The sequence below is a fragment of the Gossypium raimondii genome, chromosome 10 (genome assembly GCF_025698545.1).
Source record: "Gossypium raimondii isolate GPD5lz chromosome 10, ASM2569854v1, whole genome shotgun sequence".
Classification (NCBI taxonomy): domain Eukaryota; kingdom Viridiplantae; phylum Streptophyta; class Magnoliopsida; order Malvales; family Malvaceae; genus Gossypium; species Gossypium raimondii.
In genome coordinates this window covers 22,901,035-22,924,666 of record NC_068574.1, presented here as the reverse complement: position 1 = coordinate 22,924,666, position 23,632 = coordinate 22,901,035, and the positions used below count along the sequence as shown (strand labels likewise).

General features: G+C 33.0%; 2 protein-coding genes across 3 annotated transcripts; both read left to right on the top strand.

Moving 5' to 3' along the window:
• The first annotated feature begins 5,248 nt into the window (after nucleotides 1-5,248).
• On the top strand, nucleotides 5,249-6,034 carry LOC105775351 (uncharacterized). The gene is made up of 3 exons (XM_052621651.1): nucleotides 5,249-5,278; nucleotides 5,586-5,810; nucleotides 5,936-6,034. Exons 1-3 carry the CDS (start codon nucleotides 5,258-5,260, stop codon nucleotides 5,999-6,001), a joined length of 312 nt encoding a protein of 103 aa, XP_052477611.1. The 5' UTR covers nucleotides 5,249-5,257; the 3' UTR covers nucleotides 6,002-6,034.
• A 1,582-nt stretch (nucleotides 6,035-7,616) lies between these two features.
• Nucleotides 7,617-21,444, top strand: LOC105777324 (histone-lysine N-methyltransferase ATX2). Of its 2 annotated transcripts, XM_012600537.2 has the most exons (25): nucleotides 7,621-8,333; nucleotides 8,743-8,794; nucleotides 8,880-8,954; nucleotides 9,084-9,303; nucleotides 9,799-9,922; nucleotides 10,032-10,136; nucleotides 10,673-10,878; nucleotides 11,286-11,378; nucleotides 11,463-11,557; nucleotides 12,307-12,468; nucleotides 13,003-13,146; nucleotides 13,873-13,920; nucleotides 14,196-14,313; nucleotides 14,390-14,455; nucleotides 14,532-14,593; nucleotides 14,783-14,839; nucleotides 16,106-16,174; nucleotides 16,324-16,522; nucleotides 17,143-17,427; nucleotides 18,314-18,375; nucleotides 18,458-18,535; nucleotides 18,649-18,744; nucleotides 19,339-19,442; nucleotides 19,514-19,660; nucleotides 20,810-21,444. In XM_012600537.2, the coding sequence occupies exons 1-24, from the start codon at nucleotides 7,804-7,806 to the stop codon at nucleotides 19,653-19,655; spliced, it is 3,192 nt and encodes a 1,063-aa protein (XP_012455991.1). In that variant the 5' UTR covers nucleotides 7,621-7,803; the 3' UTR covers nucleotides 19,656-19,660; nucleotides 20,810-21,444. The 2 variants fall into 2 exon arrangements, with proteins under 2 accessions (XP_012455992.1, XP_012455991.1); XM_012600538.2 differs by lacking the exons at nucleotides 18,314-18,375; nucleotides 18,458-18,535; nucleotides 18,649-18,744; ... (1 more) ...; nucleotides 19,514-19,660; nucleotides 20,810-21,444 and adding an exon at nucleotides 17,884-18,294 and having other exon boundaries at nucleotides 7,617-8,333.
• Nucleotides 21,445-23,632: the final 2,188 nt, after the last annotated feature.

The window sequence follows — 23,632 nt, the reverse complement described above, 5'->3', positions numbered from 1 at the left end:
ACCATAATGGCTAATTGCATCAAACAAAGACACCTATATATGTGCATATTTAACTAATTATCACTTAACTTATTTTCATGCCAAAACATAACATACTTGATACATAACAACCATACAATTTTGGTCATTTCAAATCATACACCAATTTGACCATATTAACCACAACCAACAAGCTATGAATAGTACCTTAAGTACCTCAAATCCAAGGCAACATTTCATGCCATAAACATCAACCAAAATGATATATATATACCAAACTCATCAATTAAACATTATACATAGTCCACCTATACATGCCATTATAACCATGACCAAAGCATTTAAAATCTACCGATAAAATTGATGGATAGTGTGATAGATCTCTGACTAGCTTCCAACCCTATCGAGATTCCGATAATCTGAAAAGTAAGAGAAAGAAAACCATATAAGCAATGAATGTTTAGTAAGCTCGTATAAACCATAAGCATAATATTACATTTCAATAATTAACATTATAGGTTAAATCTAAACCTATACCAATGCCTCAAGATTTACCAAACCATAATTACCAACTCGTAAGTGAGTAAATTCATTTAAGTCACATATATTTATAATTCAGAACATGAAAGGATTTTATGGGACGTAATATATAACCATCAACCTTTCTATAAAATTATCGCCTCTCAATTTACTTACTTTCCTTTCTGTTCCCAATGCTTATCATAAGCCTATACAACATTATTAATTCTTAGTTTAGTGTATTTATTCATGACATCGATAGATTTGTTCAAAGCATAAGCAATTTACTATCATATGAATACATCATTTATCTCATTATACCTTTTTATAACATCATAATACATCCCAATTGCGTACTTACCGTATCATTCCCTTTTCTTACCTATTTCATATGCATAGTACAAGCATAATCATAAACATCATTCACATCCATAAGCTTGGCATAAGCCTAAGCATCCACACCAAACATGTTAGCATACATGGTATAAATCATAGACAAAAATAACATATATAGCCATTGATCTCCACATGAACCATTAGAAATTGTCACCTATCTCAACTTTCATAATTTCCATATATCAACATATCAAAGAAGTTCATATATGCACATACCTCAGTTCATGACATTTTCTTACTTTTCCATACTTTCATAACATTGTCAATTGGAACACTTACCGTTCCTTCCCTTTGTATGCCCGTTGAATCACTTAGAATAATATCGGATAAGCAAAAATCTCACACATGTGTGCTAATATATGGTCGAAACCATTTCTTTCCTTTTCCTTTACATACATGCTCTCACTCGAACAATAAATGGGTATGTTCACACAAGCTGTCGGTTAGAACGTAGCTATACGATGCTACTCACACAAGCTGTCAAGTAACCGCAACACATATCAGAAACTCAGCCACCGATAGGATGTTCAAGACCAGCACCTGAAACACGATAACCCTAATGACATGTCATTTGTATCCTATATATTCCTAAGGTTAAAACAGGGCTAGATAGTCGTCATACGTCGTTGAATTTTCATCGTTGAATTTACTCGATAAATTGAATAATTAACATATATATTGATTCATTTTCAATAAAATCATATAATAACATTCAATTTTATCAACATTATACATAGTATAGTTCATACGAGCTTACTTGACTAAATTGCAAAAATGTCAAAGTATAAGGGCATTTTGGTAATTTTTCATTCTCCTCGATTTTCCACCCGATCTTAATCTAAATTAATAATTTTATTAAATCTATTAATATACAGTAAAACAATGTACTTATGCAATTTATTCATTTTTAAATTTTTTACAAAATTACACCTAATGTTTTACTTTTATTCAATTTAGTCCCTGAGCCCAAAACATGCAAATTAACCATTTTTACCCAAAATTTAGCCTAGAAGAATACTTGTGGCATCCAATACAGCCCATTTATGCAACAATTTCACAAAAAATCCTTGTATTTTTATTATTTTAATAATTTAGTCCCTAATCAATAAATTCATCAAAAATCACTTAATAAAATACTTTTAAATAACAACTAATATCTCAAATTCATCATTTAACATCTAAAATCACAAGGTTCATCAATGGCGACATTCAAAATCTTTAACAGTTTCAAAATTGAAGGTACGAGCTAGCTAGATCTAGTTGCAACGATCTCAAAAACATCAAAATTATTAAAAACAGGTAAGAATTACTTACCATGCATTAGAATATGTGCTAGTCAAACCTTATAAACAACAATGGTGTTTCTTCCTCCCCCATTCGGTCATGAAAAACAAAGAATGAAGAAGACGGCCACTAATTCATTTTGTTTATGTTAAAATACTTATTTAATTACCATATTACCCTTGCTTATAAACTAAAATTGTTTAAAAATTACACCTTGAAATCGTCCATTCATTTATAATATGGTATATTTACCATATTAGTCCATTCAATTACCTTTCCTTAGCTATTTAACACCTTTAATTAATGGAATTCAACTTTTGCATCTTTTATAATTTAGTCCTTTTTAATTAATTAACCATCAAAACGTTAAAATTTTTCAAAGAAACTTTAATACCACCTTAATGACACTCCGTAAATATTTATAAAAATATTTATGGCTTTGTTTTTAAGGTCCCGATACCTCATCTTCTAAAACCACTTGACTTAGGGTCTTACCAATTGAACTTAATAAATCGCTTAAATCAAAAACCTTTTCAAAGTCACATTTGACTCATAAATATTAAATAATAATATTTATGAACTTACTCATCAGATTTGGTGGCCCTGAAACCACTATTTTTAACACCACTGAAAAATGGGTTGTTACAAGATGTTCCTAAGATGCCCTAGTTGCAGTAGAAGTAGGAAAGAGTCACGTGCATGAATGGTGTTGTTAAAAGGAAAATAAGTTGACTTCCTAACTTTTGTATAATTTCCCTTTGGCTACTCCTACTTTTGACTCTCGACCCAAAATAGTGATGACAACTCGCCAGGCCCGTTGCTAGGCCCAAACCAATGATTGCAACTCGCCAAGCCCACTGACGTCCCCAACTCGCTAGGCCTCAAACTCCTAAGCCCTATTCTGGGATGTTACATAAACAATGAAGATCGATCATATGTGTGTGTTTACAAGTGTTAAGCTCTCTCAAATAATTGAAATGAGAATGATAAATTGATTTAACAATAAACACCTAGAGAGATATATACAAGAGAATGAAGAAATAAAGAATTTGAAGTTTTTCTCTTGATTACAATACTTGGATGATATTTTTTTTTTGTGCCTTCAAGTGTTCTTAACTTGAATATATACCCTTCAATTGATTTTTAGACGTTTGGAGCAATTGGAGGGTGTTACTAATCATTGGAAGAATTTATTTTGTACATTTAATGTAACTTGCAATAATATGTCTTGAAACATATAACCCTTGTCTCAAGACAAGAAGAATAAATATGACCATTGGAGCTTGTGGTCTCGATACACACTAGGCTCCCCTGAAGCATACATTAGCTTCAATGTTAACTTTTAATTTGTATGTAACTTTAATACTATTTACAAAGCTAAAGTTAAATTTAATTGGTATATAACTCTAATGCTAATTAAGTGATCATTAAGATGTTTGGAGTTCTATTTAATTAAATATATGCTTAGCAGGAAAGATAAGAAAATCAAAAGATAAGAGGAAAGAAAATAAAACTTTTGAAAAATGCATTTTGAACTAACATATGCTCTTGTCTCATTTTTATCATTAAATTTTGGAAGGATTTATTTTTATGCATTAGGATAAAAAATAATCTCGCTTATTTTCTTTCCTCTCACTTATTTTTTCCTACCAAACTCACTCAATAATTATTTTCTTCTCACTTATTCATTCGCTCCTTCCATCATTTTATATTTCCACTCAATCAAATAGACCCTAAATGTGCTAGAGCCTCGTCTACACTACAAAAGCTCCTTACCAAACATAAATAGTTCTTTATAGCCAAAGAGTAAGAAATGTTAAATCCAAATGAAAAAAGAAAAATCTGAATAGTCGAATACTAAATTGTGAATGCTTTCTGACATTCCATTGCTTGTGGTGAAATAAGAATTATAAAAAATTGTAGAGTCGAACTCGAATTATGCAACAAACATGAATGAAAACTGAGAAAATTGGACACAAATATTTATGAGGAAAAACCCCTCCAAAGAGGATAAAAAACCATGGGTAAGGAAAACTTCACTAAAACCAGCAAAAATCGAAAGGGGAGTACAAGATGAAGAAACAAATAAACCTTGAACTCGAAATATAAAAATTCCCCAAAATTCTCACAAACTCTCTCTTAATTGTTGCTAAGAGGCCTATTTATAGGCTGAATTTTGTGTACAAATATGACTAAAACATCCTTAGAATATTTAGAGTTAGACTAGGGAATACAACAGAGTTTAACTAAGAGAAGAAACCTAATTTAAGTAGGGAGCACGTCGTACATTGTGTTCAACTCGTCGGGACGCCAGGCATCACATTGTCGGGATGACGAGTTCTTCTCTTCGGGACGTAGTGTGGCGTGTCATCGTCGGCTCTTCCTCATAACGATCGTCACAACATCGACTCTATTTTATCCGAAATACGAGGCACACTTCACAAAAACTACTTGCTAAAATATTTTGTGAGTTGCAATCGTAAAGTTGTTTTTTACCAAAAAATTTATATTGCCAATATAATTTCTAACATAATTTGAAATTTTGGTACGAAATCTCTGCGAGTAAATACTTAAGTTAAATCAAAATAAGCTTTTGTTCTAATAGTAAAATTGAACATAATTTAAATCTCATCATTTGTAATTTATTATTGGTTTTATTTTAAAATGTAAGGAGAAAAGTATTATTGTAAGAATATAACTTATTTCAAATATGTAAGGATAGTTTACTAATTTTCTTAACTAAATTAATATTCGGTGGACTCATGACACCAACTTAATCAATAGTTTAAATAATAATATAAATGATTAATTTCTCATTTTAGTAAAATACAAAGATTAAATTCTAATAAATGAAAGTAAAATAATTAATTTCTTAGCGGTCATAAAATTTTCATAAACTAGAAGGATGGAGCATAGAATTAGATCAAAGCATTATTGAATATTTTGTGAAGATTAATTACATTGGGTTTATGCATTATTTAGGGTGAAAATTTGACAAATTTTTACATTGAAGTTTGATTTTTTTCAGTCTAAGTTAATTCAAAAACTTGGAAATTGGCCAGGAGATTATGAGGGCCCTATGTTTCTACTTCCTGGTTTGGTAAGGCTTAACAAAGCTATATCTGATTCTGATCTATCTGTTAATGTGGAAATTACTAATGTTTTTTCTGTGGCTTAATCTACAAAGAAATTAAATTGCTGCTTCTCAAAATCTTTTGACATTTCACATTTGTACGTGTAGTGGAAGAACCAATCCTTTATTTTGTCATTATGTCTGTCTTTTTAACTCTAAAATCCCCTGATAATTACATTTCATTAGCTTTCTGATTACCTTGACATTGTTGCATCTCTCAACAACTAATAATTGGATGATATGTAATTTAATCTTTGTTTATAAACTGCAACAGGTTATTACATTATATGCTACTGGAGCCTTGAATACTGTCCTATCAAAGGATCATCAATATGAGATATGCAGATTTCTGTACAATCATCAGGCAAGCAATGTGCACTGTGTCAACCTTTTGTCGATATTTGATCCTGATAGGTGCTTGGAGCATATGAATGGTCAGGGAATAATCCACTACCTCCAGAAGTATGGCTATGTCCTTACTTTCTTCCTATTCATCCAGGTTTCTAATTACTTTTTGATGGTTATGTTTTTTAATTCTTCATTCCAAGCCATGTAGAATATAGAATGTGTGTGTGTGTGTGTGTGTGTTTTAGTCACTAGCCTCTTTTCTATTTTTCATTTTAGACAAAGACAACTCATATTGGAGGATCTTGTTTCCTATTTCCAACCACTGCTCCCTTTTCAGACTAGAAAAAAGCTATATTTGAGAAATTGAGACCAATAATTGATCTTCTTGGTGCTTCGGAGTCAACATACTATGTTGCGGTATGGTCGATTTATTGATCGATGCATAATATTCGAAAATGCAAATTAATGAGTCTATGATGCAAGTTCGGAAGCATGGATGATGCCATTTGCCTCTCATACACGAGAAAAGAGGTGGTGTGAATTTGCGAACACGTTAGCTGGGAGTCTACACAATTTCTTGAGAATTTGCACTCAAGTATAACATGGTCATTATAAGCTCAATTCTTGAGAGGATATAAATCATGGAGAGACCGTGCGGAATACTATTGTTATAATTGGAAATCATGGCAACATAATAGACTCTCGGAATCTTGCTCTTTTCTATTTAAATTGGGGACTTCAATGGAGCTGTTGCCTTTGTTGATTGCAATTGTTGATATTTCTAGCATATTGCTAGTTCATTTGCTTCATAGATATCGATGGTTGTCCGCCTCTTTACCGGTTGTATTAAATCAATAGGTGTCGGTTGAAAATTTTGATTGTATGTATCATTCATTTTGATTTTACTATCGGTTCTATGAAATTCTTTTTGGGCCATGAGTGATTTTTCCTTACCGATTATGTGAGCACGTTTACGCCATATGTCTAGGTAAAAAGTGGGTTCTTCGCTTGTATTTTTCCTCTCTATTGGATGGCGACCTATAGTATTGGGGCAATGCTTGATCTAGTAGTAGCTTTCAAAGAACATAGCTGATTGCATGCATATGGTTATGTATTTGTTGAATGCATACATATATACATATTTATGTCTGTAAATGTGTGCATTGGGATAAATTTCATAGGAGTTAGCTTTGTGTTACAATGTAGATTGGTTGGCTAAGGAATTGGTTATACTTGAGAGTGGCTGAAATTTGATAATGATGTTATCTGTGTTGTTTGTAAGACAACAAAAAAATTGCTTTTATGCTGAGCGTAATTTCATCAGGAGATCACTACAAATGATCCACTACTAATTAGTAAATTTCGGAAGTAGTTTACAATGCTTTTATATTTTAATAATTGAGTATTATTATATATTTAATTTGATTTATTTATTTATAAATAAATCATTGCAATATATGTAGAAAACAATTTAAAATATAAAAATTTATTCATATATATTAATATATATAAAACAACTTTTTGGAAAATATTTTCAGAAATTTGTCAAACAATGAAAACATTTTACAGATTCAATCAAACACCGAAAATATTTTCCAGTAAATCATTTTACAGAAAAGTAAAACATTTTCCAGAAATCATTTTTCGGAAAACATTTTACTGTCAATCAAACAGACCCTAATTGACAATTATTCTCACGTTGAGATTTTAATTTTTTTTTATCTAAGTTAACATTTACATTTCTTTAAAAAAGTTAGACTAAAAAAAGGTTTAGGTGCTAACATGGGAATAATTTCCAAGTAGAGAAATTAACTTAAATAAAAAAAACCTTTGGTCCCAATGCGAAAACAATTATTAAGTTACATAACTAAATAGTGAATTAACCCATTATAAATTTGTAGTCCTTCACTTTCAGTTCATATTTAACAGGTAAAAGGTGCTCAACACCAATTGTACTTCCTCGGCGGGAAAGCGATATTTTTGGGGCCAAATATATATCCATATATAAAAAAGAAAGCCAAAGCTCACCTCTCCCTCCAAATTCCCCCAAATCCCCATTTAAAACCCTAAAAACTCTGGTTTTTGTTTTCTTTCTCTCCTCCCCTGAACCCCACATTTCCACGCCCCAACAGTTCCTCCCATCGATGGCATTTCCCGAAAAAGGAGATGAGGAAGACGCCGACACTCCGATTCGCTACGTTTCCTTGGACCGTGTCTACTCCTCCGCTTCTGTTTGCGTAAGCGCCACTAACTCATCCAACGTCATGTCCAAGAAGGTCAAAGCTCGTAAACTCATCGTCGACAACGATCACCCCCTCAAAACCCACAATCCCCCGGTCGTGCATGTCTACTCTCGCCGCCTTAAAAGGCCTCGCCAATGCGTCTCTTTCTACGATTCCTTGCTCGAAGGAGAGAGCCAAAAAACAGCCGTCAAAAGTGAAATTGATGAGAGTTTGAGGAAAAAGAGGAGGATTGGGAGTAATGAGTTAGCCAATTTAGGGGTTGATTCGAGTGTTTTGTGTCAGTCGGATCGCCCGCGTTTGAGGGATTGTAGAAATAATTGTAGTGTTAATAATAATGTGAATAGTAATTCTGTTAAGAAAAGGAAGCATAATTCTACTCTGAACTCTCAGCGGAGTTTCACTGCTTCTGCTACTGCTAAGAAATGGGTCAGGTCAGTTTTTCTTTGTTCTTATTTTTTCAAAATCAAGTATCTGCTACTGACTCTTGTTCCCTTATGCGAGACAAAAAATTGCATTTGAGTGCAATGCGAACACACACACATGCATGATTTAATGTGATATGAGACTATTGATTTGGAACTGTCGTTGCTGATATACAATATATATGGTTTTTTTTTTTTTTGGTTTATTTATAAGTAATCATGATTTTGCTTTCTGACATTTGTTTTTGGAGTGGAAACCAAAGTAGCTAAAGCAATAGCTAAAGTCAATAGTAAATTGGGTTTAGATGGCTGCAAGCTTGATGCAAAAGGCATTTGTTTGAGTTTTTCCCCCTTTCTCGTTTCTAAATACAGATTATATATTTGCTTATATTAACCGGAAAAGCTGTAACTTGAATAGGTTGAGTTTCGATGGTGTTGATCCAAAAGCATTCATTGGATTGCAATGCAAGGCAAGCATTTTGATGCCTCTTCGAAGTTGCAACTTTTAGACATTGCATTTACATACGTCTTGACATAAATTTTTATTGATTACAGGTTTTTTGGCCTTTGGATGCTGATTGGTACTTGGGTCGAGTTGTTGGGTACAATTTGGAGACTAATAGACATCATGTATGCCTGTCATATTATTTTTAGCATTTTCACTCTATATGATATAGAATTTTTTTTGGCATTTAATGGTGTAAAAGATACTTTATTTCATGGACCAGTTTGTTCATTATTTGACAAGTTCAAATGCAGGTTGAATATGTTGATGGAGATGAGGAGGATTTGATTCTTTCTAATGAGAGACTGAAGTTTCATGTTTCTCATGAAGAGATGGAGCGCTTGAACTTGAGTTTCAGTGTTGATAGTACAAAAGATGATGACCATGATTATGATGAGATGGTTGCATTGGCTGCCAGTCGAGATGACTGTCAAGAACTTGAACCTGGGGATATTATATGGGCGAAACTTACTGGTTTGTGCTAAATCCATCTGATTCATATTATGTTAATCAGAGATAGTTACGAGTTACTGTAGAAGGTGTTTTAATGTCATGACATGAAATGTTAAGGATTGTCCGCTTGTCATTGATTATTGGCTATGATATGTTTTGGAGTAATTTGTTTGAGGTGAACCTGGTAGTTGGGACATATTTGTGAGGACTACTTCATTCATAGTCTCCAATGGTCATATGCTTTAGTTTTTTGTAGCAGTTCATTATTTCTGTACCTATGAATTCTATCATTTGTTGTTGTAGCTTTTGCATACGTCAGCCAAGTAATGCATATTGATTTTTTCTATATGGTTTTGCAATTTTCTTCAGATTTTGAGAACAGGTCTTTGTATATCTCTGGGTTCTGGTGCTATAAATATATCTTAATGCTTTTAGTAATGAGTTAATTTCCTTTTGAGTCAATACCAATTTGTCTGTATATTTTCCATAAGCTTATCTTTTAAGCTTTTAGTGCAGGTCACGCAATGTGGCCAGCAATTGTGGTAGATGAATCACTTCTTGGTGACCGTAAAGGTTTGAGCAAGATTTCTGGTGGAAGATCAGTTCCAGTGCAATTTTTTGGCACCCATGATTTTGCAAGGTTTATACGTATTTTAATCTTGCGAGACCTATAAGGTTCTTGTTTTACATGGATGCTAGACTTATATCTCTTGACAGCTGATTTTGTCAGTTCCTTTTGTAATTGTCAGAATCAAATTGAAACAGGTGGTCTCATTTCTCAAGGGACTTCTTTCATCATTCCATCGGAAGTGCAAGAAACCTCGTTTTTCTAGGGGCTTGGAGGAAGCCAGACTGTAAGTTATTTTTATTTGGTAGAAAGTTCATTAGTTCAAGTTATGAAAAAGAAAGTAGTAAACAATTATCTTTTCTTCAAATATATATGCTGTTCTGGTTCCAATGAGATTAACATGTCTTTGGCAACTGTTTTCACTGTCTGCTTACACCTTTTCCATTTGTAAAGCATAGCATAGGCTAACATTGTGAATGAATTGAAAATGATGCTCTTCTAAGCTAATTGCATATGCCTCCTAATCATACTTGCTCCAGTTCTTGACTTTTATGCTTTTTCTTGTAGCCCTGGGGACTGTTATCCTATTTAAATGATCCATTGGCATTTATGCTTTTGATTATTACTTAAGTTTGGTTCAATGGAATCAATCTCTTTATTCTCCTTTGTGGTACAGTCTCTCTTTCTAGTTGTACCGTTCCCTTAAAATTTTGTTTCAATAAATATGCCTTTGAAAGTTACATATACAATAATAGCATAGCTTTTTACTCTTGCAATTTTGTGCAAGAGCTAATAGATGCTTCCATCTTTTCGTACGAACAGCTTTCTTTGTGAACAGAAGCTTCCAAGAAGAATGTTACAACTGCAAAATGGAATTGTTGTGGATGGTGGTGAAGCAAGTAGTGAAGATGAAGGAGGTAAAGATTCTATTGACGATCACCTAAAAAAAGATCAGGGGATTCAGATAACTCTTGGTGGACATGGAGGTTCTTCTTATGTAATAGGAGGCTTACAAATAATTAACCTAGGTAATTTCTCATGGTCTTGAATTGCTTTATGTTTCTATAACTTGAGATGCCATAGAATTTTGCAGCTGTTGTTAGTTGGTTTGGAATGTTTGGCTATTCACACATTTTCAATTGTCTTCTGCCCTTTGGCCTTTGATTTTTGGCAATTTGTTAAGTACTGCTAAAATAGATGCTTGATGGATGTGTGCATCAGAGGTAAGCTGGAAATTATGCTAGTTGAAGTAGTTAGTGAAGAGTTGATGCCAAAACTCTTTCCTAGAGTAAGTGCCAATCCACTTGGAACGATATGAAGACTTAGCTGTGTTGAAGTTTCTTACCATTTAATTTACTTCTGATTATCCAGTGTTGGTTGTCAAAAAGACAGAAACTTCTAGTATTACTCATGGATTCTTGAACTGCTGTTACAGGAAAAGTTGTCAAGGACTCAGAATATTTCCAAGATGATGGGATAATTTGGCCTGAAGGATACACTGCTGTGAGAAAGTTTACTTCAGTAAAAGGTAAGGCATTTTATCTTATATGCATGCCAGTTTTTATTTATTTATTATTGGCATTCTTTGACATTTCATTTCCTTGTCTGTTAGATCCTAGTGTTTGTACCTTGTATAGGATGGAGGTGCTGAGGGATCCTCAGTCAAAGAATCATCCTCTATTTAGGGTGACAAGTGATGAAGAGAAGGTTAGTTGTTTAATATGATAAAGGCACATTTGGAAATTTTCTATACTCATGAGTTTTTCATTCCAGTTGTCTGATTTTGTTCGTGATGCATCACTTGGCTTCTTTGTATGTGCTAATAAACTGGTTTTCCATATTCTGTTAGAGCTAAGTAAAGTAATTAGCTGTCATTGTATGTCATCTGTTTTTGGTTTAGGCTATACATGCTTCCCAAGACCCAGCACATGTGAGAGGCACTGGGAGATACTAGAGTTGTTACTCTTGTTTGCTGTTGTAATCTGGAGTAAACTTAAGAATGGTTGGGATTTCAATTAACCATTTGAAGTTCATTATCTCTCTTTGGAAACTTGTTAAGGACTTCTTCAGGCTTTGATTCCACAAGCATTTCCAAATCTTTGGTATTTGTAAGGGTTGGAGGGGTTTTATTTTGTATGATGAGAGAATATGCCTTCTGCTCTGGCATTCAGTCCAATCTTCCAACACCTTGGGGCTTGTGGAGTCGGATAATAGAAAGGGATGAAGTAATAATTGAAGTATCTGAAATAAAAAATGTTAGTTATTCATTGCATTCCTTTTTTTGTTTCTTGATTCTTAATCCATAACCACGATAGGTTTTTTATAAGTTAAATGATTCATGTGTTGTTTTTTGGACCGACAATTCATGTAATATCATCACTGCTTTTGTTTATATTGGTTCTTATTGTCAAAATTACCGAGTGCAGCACCTAATATATATTTGAGTATTTCCTCAGTTTGAAGGACCAGACCCATCAGCTTGTTGGAATATGATTTATGAAAGGATAAGAAAGAGGCAGAATGATTCTTCTGATTGCAAGGCTGGAAAAGGAAGACTCTTTGAACCTGGTGCTGACATGTTTGGTTTCTCAAATCCTGAAGTTACAAAACTAATACAGGTGTGGTATTATCTTCTTTTTTCCCTTAGATTCGAAGTTACAATTAGTGTTATATGGATTTCAATTTTTATTGTTCAGTACTATGTTATGGATCTTTTTTTTTTTTTTTTGCATTCTATTTTTTTTTTGTATAAAAAAATTTCCATAAACTAGTCCAAGCAGGAATCTCACTCCACATATAATTATTGCCATGAGGCCAGAATCTCACTCTCCATATAATTATTTCTATTCTGCACTTCTGCCTAAATGACAAGCTGACTGGTCCAAGTAGGAATTTATTATCTTACTGGGATGACTTGCAATTGTTTAACTGATAACTGAGTAGGACCTATACATCGTTATAATTTTTCAAGGCAGAATTGTGTTTTTATTTCCCAGTCTGTAAGTGCTTTCAAATAGCTTTTGTAACCTTGTTCTTCTCTTTGTCGGTTGTATGTCTGCAAGTGTTGAGACCTTTAAATATGTGTTCTTGTTGTGTAATTGCATGGATCTTTTGTTTTTCTAGGCTATAATGAGTTCCTATCATACTGACAGGGGTTGTCAAAATCCAGACTTTCTTCAAAGTTCTCGGCATTCAAGTTGGCCTCTGGAAGATTTCGAGACCTACCTGCTGGTTATAGACCTGTTCGTGTTGACTGGAAAGACTTAGATAAGTGTAGTGTCTGCCACATGGATGAGGTAAATGATAGTTTAATATGTTCTGCCACTGTAGCACTATCTTCTTTCTATTTAGTGTGTTTACATGGTATTAATTGTTTTATTTATCCCTCATTTGGTTGAGTTTTAGATTGGATGCTTTGAGTCAGTATTTTTCAACAATTATGTAATTGTGGATCATGCCATTTTCCTTCAAAACCATGAAAAATGGATATTGGCTTTCAAGATATGCACATTTAGGGTTTTTTTTTTGTTTTAGCATTTTATTGACATATGTAAATAAGAAACCCTGAAACAATTCTAATCTTACGAGAAGAAATGAAAATGTGAAAAGTTACCTCCTAGTTTTATATAAAGAGGTATTGCTAATAACTAATTAAGTTTTAAACAAACCTCATTAGAATAAGACCACCTAGACATTAGATGAGACACCTAATAGCGCTACCTGCTATGAGATAACCATTGATTGTAGAAATTATTCCTGGAAATTTTTCTGGCAATCTAGGGCCTAGTTGCTGCCAAAAAAAAAAAAAAAAATCTGTATAGCACACATGCACAACACACAGGTGCAGACTCAATTTACCTGGTCTGTCTTTTGTTTCTTTCACTCTTATTTATTTATTTATCTATTTGCTTTTCTAGGTTTCTGTCTTTGCACCTTTCCCCTTGTCAGCAGTTGAATATTATTGTCCTGTTATGATTTTGATGCTTGATTTTGTTTCCTGACTGAGGTTGCTTTGCTTTTAGGAGTATGAGAACAATCTATTCCTCCAGTGTGACAAATGCAGAATGATGGTAAATGCTCCTTTACAAGTTTTTTATTTTTTTTTGGTGTTCCATGCTCCTTTACAAGTTTGTCAATAACATGCCATTTATGTTATCATTGATCAGACAAATGGGTATTAGTCAAGTTTTTATCTGTAAAATTCAGTGCTATCAATTGTCAGTCAAAATTGATTGCTTTTTCTTTATTAATGATTAGTCTTCTTCATATGTAATTTAGGTATGCATGCAGTGCACATTCGTTTATTGAAATTCTACTTGCTTCATCTTAATTAATGATTGTCCAGGTCCATGCTAGATGCTATGGCGAACTTGAGCCTCTTGATGGTATTCTATGGTTGTGCAACTTATGCCGCCCTGGGGCTCCTGAGTCCCCTCCGTCTTGCTGTCTTTGCCCTGTTATAGGTATTTTGACTTTCTTAAATTCCTGTTCAAAGCCACGAGTTGTGCATCACTGAATCTGTGAATTTATCTTTTTTAGGGGGTGCAATGAAGCCTACGACTGATGGCCGTTGGGCTCATCTGGCTTGTGCCATTTGGATACCTGGTTTGTGTCATTGTAATTTGCTTTTTCTTATCTTATATTTTATACATAATGCACTGGCTAAACATTTATTTTCCAGAAACATGTCTATCTGATGTCAAGAGAATGGAACCCATTGATGGGCTAAATAGAATCAGCAAGGTACCTCTCTTACTGTCATTTTGCATATATTTTTGTTCACAGGATGTATGAAGTGCTTTTTATAATGTTGATTGAGGTTTGGGCTACTGTTCAAATCTAAATTCCATATAGCCTTGATTTCCATGCAATTCAGGCTTGTGAGTATTGTAAGTTTTCTTTTCTTTGTGACCATTTTGTTCTGTATCACAGGACCGCTGGAAACTGCTGTGTAGTATCTGCGGTGTATCTTATGGAGCTTGTATTCAAGTAAGTTTACAGTAAGATGTTTTTTAATGTTTCTATGCTGTAGTTTCTTGTTGAAACTTATCCATCCTCATTATGTTAGTTTCTACATGATATTGATGTTTAATGAATTTCTGATCAAGTATGTGCATTGAGGATGCTTATTGATATGAGAACTTTTTGTATATGTTGTTTTAGTTCTGCTGTGGTTAATTTTTATCTGAAACCCAACTCATAGTGGAAAAAGGAAAAGAACCTTTTATGTGTTTTAGCATGAGTAGATTGTCTATGTTGCTTGACTTCTTAAAAAATAGAGATGTATCCATAATGACATGACTTGGGTCTTGTACTTGAATGGATCTTGCTGACACGTTAGAATACCTAAAGACGTGTCTTCATGGCATGACAAAAGGCTTCTTGTATACAAGATCTGTATTGACAATTTCCTCATGGGTAAGAAGGGAAAAACTGTATATCATGCCTAAGCCATTGAGTGAGAAAAGGAAGAAATGAGTGAAATATAAGAATTGAAGAAAAGATGAAATAATAGGGAAAATGGAAGGTAAAGAATGCCGATTACTTGTGTCATTTGGGTGGCATTGTTTTGCTGTGACAGAGATCCCTTAGACTTGTGTGACTGAAGGGCAGAGGAGGAAGGAAATATGATTATCATGATACCTATCTTTTGGGATTGAAGTTTGAAAAAGTACTTTGCTTCCTATCTTTTGGTTAATTGGGTTTTCTTTTTCTTTGTAATCATTGTAGTTATTTTTCAGGCTTAAAATGGGAATAGCAAGTACTTGTTAATTGTTCAACTTTGAAATGCTTGCTGAATAAATCTAACTTTCTAATTTGGTCCCAGCAAACAACTTTGAAATTCCAGACTTGAAAAATTGGACTTAATTTGTATTGGTCGCATTGGATAAGCAGATCAACATGCCCAAATTCTGAAATATATCATACTTCAGTGATTGTTTATCAAGTTCTTGCACGCCGTCTTTCTTTTGGGATCTTTACAACATGTTTCTTGGTCTTTTAGTTTAAGATGGTATGGTAAGACACTTTGACACTGCTCATGGTTGAGTCCAATGCTTAACACCCATAGATGAGTCCAAGCAAAATGCAGTATGTAGAATTTCTACATCAATGGACTTTTTGATTCTGCTTGATGTTTGCTTTAACCTATAATAGCATGTCAGAATTATCTTTTTTCAATAATTAATTTACTATGCATAACTTTCCTCCCTAATTCAATGCTTATATTTTTTTCATGCAATGCCTATTATTCAGTGTTCAAACCCTACATGTCGGGTAGCATATCATCCACTCTGTGCACGTGCTGCAGGTCTCTGTGTTGAGGTAGTATCTATCTTTCATGAAATTAGTTTAGGAAATCCTTTGCTGTTATATTTTCCCATTATTTTGAGAAATTGCAATCATTTCAATTTGTAACTGATGGATAACATGGATTATATGCTTCTGTTTTGCTTTGTTTTATGGTTTCTTAGCTTGAAGATGAGGACAGATTGTTCCTCCTCTCTGTAGATGAAGATGATGAAGATCAGTGTATTCGTCTACTTTCCTTTTGCAAGAAGCATAGGCAACCATCTAATGATCGGGTAGCTTCTGATGAACGATTTGGCCGAATAGCACGACGTTGTTCTGATTATACTCCACCTCTTAATCCTTCTGGTTGTGCTCGGACCGGTATGCTATTGGTTGTTGCATTATCTTCATTAGTTGTGCTTTTGATATTCTCATTACTTTGCAATTTGATTCCCTTGACGTTTCTTGCTTTCAATGTGTTAGGACTTTTTTAAGTTTTGGTGGTTGTTTCTGCCTCAATCAATTTTAATCATTGATTTTGAATGTTGCTTTTGATATTTACAGTTGTATTTCCTATTTTGTACATCTAGATTTTGCTCATGGTTTGTTTACATGATAGCTCTAGGGATGGATATATGATGGGGTTAACTTCTTTCCAAACTGCCCTTGGCGTTGTTTCTTAGAGCTACAAAAATTAAAGTGATATTACTGGCCAAGCTAGCTAGCAGTTATTTGATTGCTTATAGATAAGATTTAAGTGGGTTAATGAGTAAATTGCCTTTATTTATCTTCTGGTTAATGTATGAGTGAAATGTTTTTAGCTTATTCATAACCCTATCATTGTACGATCCTATTCCTCTTGATTGCATAATTCCTTCATATGGGAGTTTTGGTCCTTTGAATTTCCCTATATACAATATTTATACTTTCAGCTGTCTAGTTTGCTGAAATTGTTAGATCAAAGCTGGATACTATTTTGGCTTTTATTTTGTTTGGTGCAGAGCCTTACAGTCATTTTGGAAGAAGAGGCCGGAAAGAACCTGAAGCCCTTGCTGCTGCATCTCTAAAGCGCTTGTTTGTAGAGAATCAACCCTACTTGGTTGGTGGCTGCTGCCAACATGGAATGTCAGGCAGCACAGTGCCTAACAATAGAGTCAGTGGTATCAAATTCTCTTTTAGTCTTAACAAGCTTAAAGCCCCCCAGCTCGATGCTCCTAACAACATTCTCTCTGTGGCTGAGAAGTATGATTACATGAAGCAGACCTTTCGAAGGAGACTGGCATTTGGTAAGTGATTACTGGTTTTTCGTTTTTGCATGTGCATGTAAGGAGACTGTGGGTAGAACTTCCTCAGTACTAGGGAGGCAGGTCTGGCAGAACTTTGGTGTTATTTAGTGTGTTCTGACAACTTGCTTATAGTAATAGGAAAATGGTGGTCAACAATTTTTATCCTAGAACTTATGATCTGTGAGGTCTAAAGCAAGAAACTTGTGGTCAATGCAAGATTGGTGATCCAATGATCTGGTATTTTCTTCTTGGACCTTTCCTCATGGGGCATTGGGCATCCAGATATGGAATAACTTAATTTGGGTAAAGGTGTTATCCAGGTTGGGAGGTTTTAAAATTCCATATAAGATATTTTGTGGAAGGGAGAAGATGCGAGTGAAAAGGTTTAGCAGGGGATACAGGCTGCTCCATTGAATTGAAATCGAATAACATCCTTTTTTTTTTCTTTTGGTACAGAGGAGGCTGCAACTTGTGAATAAAATAAGGGATTGTAGACACTATTCAAATCCCAAATCTATTGGGTGCACCTTTTAAGGGTCATTCCAATACTTTCGAGCATATGTTTAATTCTTTGTATCCTTGATCGATGTATATAAATGATTCCAATATGTAAAAATAAATAATAGTTGATATTGTTCAGAAAAATATTACAAAAAAAGAGCTCTTTTCATTATTTTTGTTAGTAATATCATTTGATTACTTCTAACTTTTAAATTTCATATTTTTTTGTATGTTTTATTCTGCTTGATTGCAATCTATGGCTGGTTGTTTTCCCCTTTAAATTATCATCTGGAATTTTAAAATGGTCACTTCTTCCTTTTTGTTATTTTGCTGTCATTGTTTCCTAGTTTTTCTTTCTGGATAATTGAATTGCATTTGGCTATAGGGAAATCAGGAATTCACGGGTTTGGAATCTTTGCAAAGCATCCACATAGGGCAGGAGACATGGTAAACTAATCTGCTCCTTTACATTGTAGTGTTCTCTTGATTTTTTCTTGAGTATATAAAAAGTAACTTTTATTATCTGTAGGTGATTGAATATACTGGTGAACTTGTTAGACCTTCTATAGCTGATAGGAGGGAGCATTTCATATACAACTCATTAGTGGTATGTACTCAACTGAGTATCTCAAACATTTGCATGTTTGTATCATCATCCTATGGGCAGTCTTAGAGAGCTCATAGTCAAGTTTGAAAGTTGCTAAGTACTTTATCTCTCAGGGTGCTGGGACTTATTTGTTCCGAATTGATAATGAAAGAGTGATTGATGCCACTAGAGCAGGGAGCATAGCACATCTAATCAATCACTCATGTGAAGTAAGTGCTTTTCACCCCTGCTTTATGTTCCTTCTGTTTCTAGTTATTTGGCTACATAAAATGTTTGTGTTAAGAGTTCCTGCCATACAGGTTTGTGTTCGTTTCATTTTTACCCTTGCACGGGTCTTTCTGAGTACATGAAATGGTAGGAGGAGATGAAAATGTTTCAACTCTAACTTTTGTAATTTAATTTGCTCATACCTTTCCGTCTCAATTTGTTTGTCTACATCTGATATTTGTGTAGTTTTTATTATTCTTGTCATATATGTTTAAGTTAATTCCACTTTTATCTTTGCATGGTCATCATGAGTCTTTAAATGGTGTATTTATAGATGGTAATATATGAAAATGTTTTCTTTAGATAGTTGTGTTGTTTGCATCTTGGACATGGAATAAATTTGAGATGGTCTGAAGGGAAATAGGGTGAAAGGCAATGGGTCAGGGCCCAGGGGGAGTAGAAAAGTTCCTTTGACATAATTAGGTTCTTCTAGTATGACAGAAGAGTAAATAGTTTCTTAACCTGCCAAAAATGCTTCTACTAGAATGTTTATGTGGCATTGAAAGATGTTAATTTCTCTTTTGCCCTTTGTGCAGCCAAATTGCTATTCAAGGGTTATTAGTGTTCATGGCAATGAGCATATTATCATTTTTGCAAAGAGAGATATTAAACGATGGGAAGAGCTGACATATGATTATAGGTTTGCCTCTAATCCTATGCATCAAATTATTCGTCAATCATCTTCAACACTGACTTATTTTTGTCTTATAGATTCTTTTCCATTGATGAGCGTTTGGCATGTTACTGTGGTTTTCCAAGATGCCGGGGTGTTGTTAATGATACTGAAGCTGAGGAGCAAGTCTCAAAGATATTAGTAAACCGCGGTGAATTAATACAATGGACTGGAGAATGAGAGAGGTAATAACCCATAGATCTATGATGCACTTAATTTTCTTTTTAGCTTATTGTATTTTGAATGAAGAACTATATGTGAGAAGTCAGGAAACCCGAAATTAACTATTTTGATGCAATAGGTTTTGAAACCATGCCTACAAATACTGAAGAAACAAGAACTTAATACATTTCTATCCTTGCTTTAAGCAATATGCAACTACGGCATTTGTTTCTCATGACATGAAAACAACTTTAATGAGCAATGATGCTAATATGTTACGAAATTACCTTTTTTCTTTCTTGTCATTTTCTTTCTTGTCAATAGTATTAAATTTATAAAGTTATGGACTGGTTCTCTCAATCTCATTGAAATATAAATTGATTTGACTTGGTCTTTCTTTGTTATTATTATCTTTGTGAATATTGTTTCTGTTCTGTTAAATTCTGGTTTGGTTTGCTATTGATTTTTGGTCATTGTATGCTGTGATAATTCACTTCAAACATCAATTATCAGCTTCTGCCTAACCCTGTTTCTAAGTTTTTTCTAGTCAAAAGCTATGCTGATTTGACTTTTCATTTTTCTTGAAGTATCCGTATTCAGCACATATCTAGACATGTGCATGGGGATATGATTCTCCAGTGACTTCAAATATATGAACTTGGGAAAATTAAACATTTCTGTGTCAGAGGCATACCCATATCTGACACAACCAAGTCTCATCGACATGGTTTATAAGTGTCCCCACTTCAAGTGTATGTACTTGTAGGTCTGTTCTATGTCTGAATTTGGGGGTGTTGGATATGAGTATGGTTATGCTTAGTTTTTATGTTCTCAATATATCTGGAGGATCATGTCATCCCATTCATATTTGGATATGCATCACTGTTATTGGACATGGATGCTTTAAGGTAAAATGAAGCATCTGAAAGACGTGAGCTAAATAAAAATTTTGATGTTGGGGGTCAGGATAAAAGAGGATCAAATTATAAAATTTTGGCAGATAAAAAATAGGTTTTTTGCTATTTTCTGAGTAAGAGAATGCTGGAAAACCTAGGATGTTTGGAGGATCCACTGTGTGGTCCCCTGTCTGCATCCCTTTGGCTATGTTCATGTTCTTGTACGAATTGATTATATCAGTTTCTTATTGTGCTCTTTCGGATTGTTGCTTCCAGTGCCAGTGAAATCCTTCCAACTCATATTGAGATGCCATGTTGGAACTTGGACCTCTGGTTCTAACTCCTCTTCTCCATCTCACACTTGTACCATTGTTTTTCCATTATCTGTTATTCCGAGTGATTCAGCTTATTATTTATCCTCATCAAGCTGGTTCTTCTCCGATTGGATTAACAATTTCGGAACATGTTATCTAAATTTTTTCAACTTCCCGGATGAAAAGAGGAAGGTAAGATATTTCGGCTGAGCCTAACTCGAGTTTTTCTTGTCTTTTCAATGTGTAACATGGCATTTCTAGGTAACAGTTACATTAACCATTTGTATAAAAAAAAAAAAAGGAAGGGAAATTGAGTAAAGATGAATTTGAATAGTATGTTGGGACATTGTTTGTAATTTGTATGCCTCAACCGGTTGTTAAGTTGTCTGTGTTTAGCTTGTCCCAACTATTGAGTAAACTTGTAAGAAGAGGAGAGTCATTGGAGTGATGAAATCATCATATGATCTTGTACTTGCACATTGTTGTTGTGGTGTTTAAAAGTGAAAAGTCACATCTTTGAACTTGGTTGTTCTTTTCACGCTGGTACTTTGTATTTTTGTAAACTTGTATTTTGTTATAAAATTAACCTTTTTTTAATGGTGTTAGAGTGATGGCGTGGCACGTCATTACCTATTTTCTTAAAAGATTATAGGAAATCTAAAAAGTCAAATAATGTATATATAAGTTTAGAAAATGATAACAAATCATAAAAATGATCAAAAGCAATAAGAAAATCCCCATAAAATTTGAATATACTGAACATGACAGTTGAAATATTTGTTTGGTTTAAATTAAGAGAATGAGATTTAATGCCATAATATTTTTTTAAAACCAAGTTTTAAAAAAAATAAAAAAAAGAAAGTAAGAAAGCTATCCGCATTAGTTAGAAACTCATCTCAAAGCTTGAGGCGTTGAATACTGGGTTAAAATTTGAAACCAGATAACCTCGAAGAACTTGTGTTTTCTTAAATTATGATTGCCAGGACTTTCGAGAAGGGAAAAGAATTGTAGAAATTCTAAAATTTAGACGTTGAATTAGTTAGAAATTAGAAAGTGTACCATGTACTCTTTAATTTTGGTTTGTCATTGGTTGTTTGTACTGGACCTCCTAGTCTCATAACGAGGCAACATGTATGAAATTGCAAGGACACATACAACATAGGTAGCATATGGTGCTTTCACATATTATGATTTGATCTTAATGGAATATGTTTATTGGGAAAATTACGTTACAATATTTGGTATACATTGGAAGATATTGATTAAAATTTTAAGAAAGTTATATTATCATGTTCGGTTTACTAAGTATTTTTCTAGAAATGTGATGATAATTTATAAATCTATCCTTATTAAATAAAAGATAATATTCATATATTTAATCTTTATAATAAATTTTATTTTAACAAACATTTGGATTGAATATTTAATAATAAATTATAAATCTTAATTTTAATTTAAAGCAAAATTGTTTCAAATTTGTCTTGAATATGTTTTCTAAGTATAATGGTGCATATATAAAATCATGGATACGTAAAATGTGATTTGGAATAAATTTTAAAAAAAAACTTGGAATCACGTTTTGTTTTAGCTAAAGGCTAACCTATAAGAATATAAAAATACTTGATTCCACATATTGCTCTAAACTAAACTAAAAATAATTGAATTAAATGTAAAACTATAGGTAGTCTAACCCACAATTCCTGCACAACTTAAATGGAACAATTCTACCTATATTCTACAAAAATAATAAGTATTTCATACAAAAACAAGTGCTAAATCAAATTTGTAGCTAAAAAAAAATCAAGAAAAGAAATTACTTACGAAGAATCCGTTGAGGTAATAGAGAAAATCAAGTAATAGGAAGGAGGCAATAGCTTCTTCTTCTTTTCGTTTATTAATATACTAATACCCTAAACTAATATAAAATAGGATTAATTTACTTTCACGCGTAGATTAGAAAGTTATAAAATGGGAGCTACATTCTCATCATTTGCATATTTTTAAATTTAAGTTTTTATTAATTTTATAAAAATATAAAATACAAAAATACCATATTATAATATTTATTAATTATTTTAAAAATATAGTTGCATCAACACACTTAAATAATAGTATAAATACCGTTTATGGCAATAATGCCAAGCATTTTAAAACTCTTAAATCACTATTTTTTATCACACTTTATAAAAATTTTCAACTTAGATTTTTTAACGACAACAATAATAAAAGTAACCTTTTATTGTAACACTATTAAAATTGTTATATTATAAAACAATAATAAATCGAGATGTCGTACAATTGATTTCTTAATAAAGTAAAGTAAAATAAAGAAATGAAAGTGATAAAAGATAATGTTGAGAAGTATGTTGTGGTATACTAAATTAAAGTAAGGACTAAATCGTAAAGATGTAAAAAGCTTTAAGGTTCAAGTACAATTATTTTAATTTTAGGGTTGAAGCATAAATATGAGAAAGTTGAAGGACCAAAAGTGAAAATAACTTAATTTCTTATAACATAGGATTGGTGTGTAAAGACCAAATTGAATAAGTGAAGAAATATGAGGGACTAAATTGCAATTTTACCAAAAGTGAGTAGCGATTCAAGGATGAAGATTTAAAGAAAAAAAGGTAAAATGATCATTAACCAAATTAGATAATTATATGGTGTAATAATTAAGGAAGAAAAGTGTTGAAATATGATTGGTTGAATATTTTATTATTATTTTATTATAAGATATTTATTAATATTTTATTTAATTAAAATTAGTATAAAAAGAAAGAAAGAT